The sequence below is a fragment of the Apteryx rowi genome, unplaced genomic scaffold, assembly GCF_003343035.1.
Source record: "Apteryx rowi isolate R43461 unplaced genomic scaffold, aptRow1 scaffold_6, whole genome shotgun sequence".
In the NCBI taxonomy this organism is placed as follows: Eukaryota; Metazoa; Chordata; class Aves; order Apterygiformes; family Apterygidae; genus Apteryx; species Apteryx rowi.
The window spans coordinates 1,183,764-1,190,749 of NW_020450871.1; the positions used below are offsets into that span (position 1 = coordinate 1,183,764).

Here is a 6,986-nt window from a genome sequence, read left to right on the forward strand (position 1 = left end):
GGGGGGCAGGGTGCACGATCCTGGCGGGAGGTGGGGGCCGGCCATTCCTCTGGGTGTCCCAGTCCCAGCCCCATAACTTCACCTTCTTGAAGACAGCAGCCCATGGCTGGGCAGCAGCGCTGTGAGGTGATCAAAGCCGCCTCACCGTGTCCAGGCGCCGTAAGGCCCCGCGGCAGCTGGTGGAAGGTGTCTGCAAGGCCCAGGGGTTTGGGGGCTCCTCACCTGCCTTCCCCGGCAGCCTTGCGCAGCCTCCGCACCCCGGGCTTTGCCCTCCATCCAGCAGGGCTGGTATAGAAGGAAGCCTCTCTGGAAAATAAATAGAGAAAAAGAGCCTGTGGTCTCTCACTTCTTTATAAATAACGTCAAGAGTATATCCAGTTTGTCTGGAATCCCCTTTCAGGGCTCTCCTTGCAACATACTTGGGTCAAGCTGGACAAAAATGTATTTGACATCTGCTTTTGGTCACTTTTAAAAAGCCCATGTTTATCACAGGACAGCAATGATTTAAAAATGCATACTTTCATTGTTCTGCAATAGTTGTAGTCATCCTGCCTGGGTTCGGGTAGGTAAGACTCATGTCAAGAGTTTCTCCCCCACCCCCCCAAAGAAAATAAATATAAAAGCACTGTGGGTTTCAGTAACTCGGTGGCTAGAAGCTATTTTAAAGTAAATTATGCTTTTGAGCATGTCCAAGATAAACAGCATTCTATTATATGTGGATCAGAATTTATAATAAAGTTACAAATCATATTGTCTTTGCTGCAGCTTTTCTCATGAAAATCAGTTATCCTTACTCATTCTTGGGCAGCAGGACAGAGGGCCCGTTGGAGCAAGACCTTGGGCACCCAAGAGGATCCTTCATGTCTGTGCTGCCTCTACCCTGCAAGGGGACGAAAAGCCCCAGCTGCCAGGACTTCTCACCAAATGGACCTGCAAAAGGACAACACTGAGTTTCACATTTTGAAATTGCAGTTTCTGCCATTATGAGCTGGATTTTCCATTTTAGATATTCACATCCCAGTGTTTTTCCCCCCATATTTCACAGTACCTGCTTATTGTTTCTTGCATTCCACCACTTAATCGATTGTCTCCTTCTACTTTCAACTCAGTCTGAACTAAGACAGGAGAGCAATTTAACCTGGAGCCACTGAGCAGCTGCCAGATATAGAGTTCACCACTTGTAGCTTGCACACAAAGAGGAAACATCTGTTCAAAATATGTGAACAGGGAGACCATAAGCCTGTTTGAACCCTCCCAGAGATGCAATGCTGCAATGGACTCTTTTTGAATTTACACTGCTAAGTGCAAGGGAACAGACTTCTACCTCTTCACCACCCTCAATATTCCCAGTCCCTCCCCCCCCCCGTTTATAGGCTTTCATTTCCAAAGTTGATCCAGGTTCATTGACCCTGCTGGGTTGTTTTTTTTGCATGTGAGGTTTTATTAGCTTCTTTCATAGAGCAGCAAAGATTTCTCCCTTAGCATAAGTCTTTCAGTGCAGGATTTCACTACAGGCTAATATGGCAGAGCAGGTTAAGGCAAAACAGCTGGAAACAGCACACACTGAAGTACTGACCCATAATGCAGTTAGCAACTTCTCTCTAGAAGCATTTTTTAATACCCCAGGGCACTCGAATTTGCTGACTATTTGATTTGTGCTTCCCCAAATTCCTGACATTTCTTAAGCAAACCACAAGACTAGGAACTAAGAGATTCTGTCTTCTTATGCTTTTTCTAAGGCTACTGTCTTTGTTTTCTTGAAACAAGTCAATTAATTTCTTCCCTGCCTCTGTTTTCCTGATCAGTAGGGTTTAAGTTTAAAACTCAGCTCCCAAGGGAGAAAGGGATTTGCTAATTTTATAATATGCTATCCAAGTGCTAAGTGTTAAACAAATAATTGCTCCAAAATGAGCACCCAGATATTATTTCCTATATAATGATCCAATTAGCAGTCATTTAAGGAAAAGTCGCTGGGTGTGAATATACTGGCTCAGAGTTTTGTTGTTGTTACTAGTAGCATTAGCTGCTTTAGAGAACCAGAATCCGGATTTAATGCCGGCAAGCAGAAGCCTGCACAAAACTCACTGAGTCCAGCCAAGGTGAAGGGTGCTGCTCATCCAGTGCTTGGCTGGACGACAGCCTACATTCATCACCTGCCAGAAGACAAATGCTATTGTCATGCAACCTCCCTAAGCTCCATCCATCGCTGTTCAGCCAGGGTTGGTTTTGTTTTTTAAAGGTGGGTGTTAAAACTCACTTGACAGTGAGAGCTATCAACACAGAACCCCAGAGAGCTGTTTTGACTCGATCCTAACGGAGCCCTATGAGTAGGTTTAGTATCTCCCAACAACTGGCCATACATAGCATCCTGAAAGCATCCCCTGCCCTGCATAGCCTCTCCAAGACCACAAGGATGTTCTGCAGGGCACCATCAGCAGAACACCACCTCCCTCCCCTGGCTCTGGCTTCCTTGCCTTGGAAGTGACTGTGCCTGGCTTCCAGAAGATGTTGACTTGGATATTGTCCAGCTAGGGAAGCAGAACTGACAACAGCTATAAATATATTTCTGAATCAAGGGAGGGAGGAGTCATTTTGTTGTTTCTTCCCCATGCTGGGGAGTGATCTGGAAAATAGTATCCCCCGCTTTTGGGGAACCAAAGTGCCTTAGAAAAAGCCCCGGAGCAGAGAACACATCTTATCTATGTGAAGGGCTATGTAAGTAGACAGCACTCTCTAATTGTTTTAGCAAATATTACTGCCTCTCCATGGATTAGCTGTCTGCAGGAAATAGGCACTGAGTCACTGATACAGTAATGTTCTTTCTGAGTCATGCGACTGAAAGACTGATTGAGTTCAATTTGTTTTCCTGTTTCTAGCAGTGCTCTCAGTTCCGCATCAGTCTGAAAGGATTAACAGATCTGCCGTGTCAGCCTTCGGCATGGACACAGGGCTATCTCCTGCCAGGCTTCAAACAAAGCAGCGAAAGACTTGCTGGAATAGCCGGCGTTTAACAGGTCACTGCACAGACACATGTCTCAAGCCAGATGGAGGGCACAGATCTGCAGCAAACACTGCCCTAAAACAAGACCCAGCGGTAGCATCTTTTGCTTTGTTCTGATATTCCCTTTTCTTTGCTGTGTTTGAGTGCAGTTCTGGCCTGCAAAATCTAAGCAATATTCAGTCACTTTCTGTTTACAGATGTGGTTTGCCATTTGATTCTCCCTTAGACAAAAGCAGTTTAACGAGACAGTGCAACTGTGTCATTTTAGAGAAACTGAGCGGCTACACAGTTAATCCCAAGCACCCCATTGCTCTCAGTCCTACCTACTAGGTCCTAGTGTGACTTGCCATTGACTGCATTAAGGTACATCTCCTCTAAAAACAGAGAGGATGAGCCCACATCATGCCCTGTGCAGACATTTAGTGAACATACAGAGCAGGCCTGAGTTATTTGTTTGTGGGCCACTACAGAGCAGGCTTGCATATTTAAAGCAGAATTCACCCCGTACAGAAGAAAAGAACCCGTGCTTTGCATACACAGTTGCACGGGGAGCAGGGAGAATAAAGAAAGGTTTTATGTACAACTTTGCCCAGTGTAGCGAAGCAGAACCTGGGAGAAGCATAGGGAAAGACCAAAGTACACTCAGCAAAGAGCACCCTGTTCCCTTCCTAGTCTGCCACTGAGCAGGGCTGACCCTTGAGAGCAATCACAGGTTAACTCTCACAGCCACTTTGGAGGTCAGGATGACCCTCTCCTAGCTGCTACACCAAAAAAGTCTATGGAGAATCAGGTAAGGCTTGGCCTGCATTACTTACTAATGCTATTACCAACATCTCTCCTTCACAGAGCAACATTTTACCAATACCGATCCTCTGACTTGCCTTACAGTTTCCTGCCTAATTGCAGCAAGGTCTGGAGGAGGTTCTGCTCTCAGACCCCCATCCACTGTCTTTTGCTTGACTTTATCCACCAAGTCCACTCCCTAAGAGCAAGAGTGGGACACTTAAAAATTTTACTCACCAGGAAAGTTTCAGGAGAGGAAATGCATGGGGACTGCTAGGGTTCACAATGGGCTTTTATAGTCTCATTAAGTTCTCCTTAATGAGAACTTCCTCACCTGCTCTAATCTCCCTCCCATTCATTTGCACCCACCCTTATGCTGCTAGTACTTTCAATGCTGTCTCATCTTCCACTCTTTCCTCCCCTGCATCTAGCACCCTCTGCTCTTTCCTCTTCACTATTCTGAGCCCTTGTTCTGCTTCCGTGCTCTCCTCCAGATCCCAAGGAGAAAGTACCTTCTCCTGTTGAGCTACTGCTTGCCATGTCCTCCTTGGCTGGTTTCCTCAACAATATCTCTGCAGCTTCTCCCAGCTCCAGAGTCATCTGCTGTACTCTCCTTGTCAGAGCAAGGCAGCAACAGCTTTTGTTGAGGTCCCTGATTTAAGTGCTCTCCAAAACAAACCTCCATGGATTTCACTGTAGAACCACCAGGCACAGCAAGAATCCACTGCTATCAATGACCTACTGCATGCCATCATGTGCCCCCCACTTAAACTCCTTGAGATTCTTGTTACATCCTTGTCTAAGATCCTATCTTCGTTACAGAAACGACTGTGTCACAAGACCCCATTACACCATTCTTATCCCTCATTATGATTAAAATACCATGTTTATTTTCTCTTGTACTAAAGATCTAAGAACATCCTTACCATCATGCTAGACTCTACTCCAGCCAAAACTGTAGCACTAGTCAGGTGTCATTTAGACCTGTGATTGAAACAGGACAGGATACAACCATGCTGTACCTGGATTCTGCCAATGAACTTTCTCTTTTCAGCATACAGAGATCTGTCTTCCCTCACTGGAACTGGCCTAACAGAATTCTTCCCATCGACACCAGCTAGTGAAGGACCACCTTTCCTTGCTACCTTCCTTGAAGGACAGCTCTGAGCCGCAGCTCCAGGCAGCGCCGTTTCTGCACTAAGGCACCATGGTCTACAGGGTTTTCTGCTCCCCATGACAAGCCTCTCACCTGCCACATCTTGCTGAGCTCTTCACCAAGACATCTTGGTGATACTGTATTTACCTTGCCCAACACCAAAGTATTAATGAGCTCATTAGACTACTCACTCCGGTTGGCTAATTCATACCAAACACTCCAACTATCAAACCTTGCTTATTCTCTCTGCTCTCTGCTAAGGCTCTCCCCTTGCACAGCCCGAACCCAGCATGCCCTCAAATGGTTCTGTACATCCCAGCCCTCTGCTCATATAAACTGGGCTGTCCACTCCTATGCATGCCCGAGGAACGGCCCCTTGGCGGGACCAATTGGGGCATCACGCTGGTTGGGGCAGTGGATCAGACATGTTTCTCAATGACTGCAAACACCCCAGAGTTCACACTGTTCCAGCAGCCCAGCACCACCCCTTTGATCGCATCTGCAGGAACCTTGAAAACAAAGCTGCGTCAGAGAGGGGCAGAGCTGCCAAAGAGGCAGCCAGCCTTTTTTGGAATATTTACATGCTTTTGAAAAACATTTTCAGCTTTTTCATTCAAGCTTTTCTAGAGAAGCACGTTACAAACATGAATACCAGGGAGAATGAATCGCCTGCCTTCTACTTAGGAATGAGGGACATTGTGATAATGAGATAGTCTGAACATGAGGGAACTCAACACAATGGGAGATTTATCTTGGAACCAGTCCCTTGGCAGCCTAAACCCGTACTGATGTCAGCACGGTTTCTCATTGCATAAAGACTAGGGATCAGACTCTAGATGATAGAACCATTTCTATCTCAAGTGCATCCCATAACACAGTGATGGCCATGAACAGTTGGTTACCATTGATAAAACATTCATTTCGCTTTTTCTTCCCCTTTCTAAGCTTTCTAAGTCCATTCCCTATCATGCAAGGAGACATTCAGTTTTATGAAGACACCCTATTTTGTTTAGCAGTAATAATATGCCACTTAGAGTAGAGGCAACTTCTGTGAGGGTTATTGCAAGAGAGGGAGAAGAAAGTTTAGTCTCTGCCCTGGAACTGAATGGGGTTAGCCCCTGAAACAGAGCTGCTGTGCAAAAGGTGGTCATGGGGCTTGGCTGTGGTGCCTGGGAGATGTTCGCTGCAGGTTAGTTACCTGCTATATTCCAGATGAGATGTATACGAGTAAAAGAAACACCTTGCCCTGAGACTGGTATCCCTCATTTCTTGGCCTGCAAGATCCCAGGTACTTGCTACCACCAAGCCAAGGAGCAGTGCAGGGACTTGGCTCCCTGCAGAACAGTCCAGAGAGCTCAGCACCCTGCAAGCAGTGAACAGGAATACCTATTGCACAGAGATGCCACGGGTCTTGATTCATGAGCGTCGACCTGCGGCTTGGAGAACCGCTATCGTGTTACAAACAGTCACACCTGCTCAGCCTGCCGGCACCCCTGGGGCTTTCTAAAATTTGTGTTATCCCACCTGTCCGGCCATGGACACTGAGGTGAGGGACACCTGTGTGCACTGATGATGAGTTACTTGCCTTAGACCACACAGACTCTCTCTGCTTCATTTAACTCATGTTGTCCCATGGGAACCCCATGCCCACGGTGGATGCCCAAATGACCCAGAAAATTGCTTTTTTTCCTGCCTCAGACTAGGTCAATGCTTAAAGTCCTTGTCTGCAAGGGTGCCAGGGTGATGAGAGAGGCAGGGTAGGAGGCCAAGGCTCAAGTCCAGAGGTCTCAGAGACTCTTGTCACAAGGAATTATATGGGCTCTGCAAACAGATGAGGAAAACCAGAGAGAGCAAATGCTGGTGTGCACAACCTTGACACCACAATCAACGCTGTAGTTTACCACCAGGAACAAGTAAATAGCCTCAGAGTTGCCTGCTGCATAGCAAACATTGCAGTTTTGTCTGGATGACAGGCAGCAATTTGTGGCAAAGGGTAAATCTCTCAGTTCACTCATGCTTGACATATGGACGGTCTTGTTAGATTCC

The 6,986-nt window shown here is 46.6% G+C and overlaps 1 protein-coding gene across 1 annotated transcript in view; it reads right to left on the minus strand.

The window, feature by feature from the left end:
* Positions 1–794: 794 nt before the first annotated feature.
* The window catches only part of SMCR8 (Smith-Magenis syndrome chromosome region, candidate 8), a 28,757-nt gene continuing 22,565 nt past the window's right edge, over positions 795–6,986 (minus strand). The window contains exon 2 of the mRNA XM_026083111.1: positions 795–930. Coding sequence (XP_025938896.1) covers positions 918–930 — 13 coding nt within the window. The 3' untranslated portion in view covers positions 795–917. The remainder of the gene's footprint in view (positions 931–6,986) is intronic.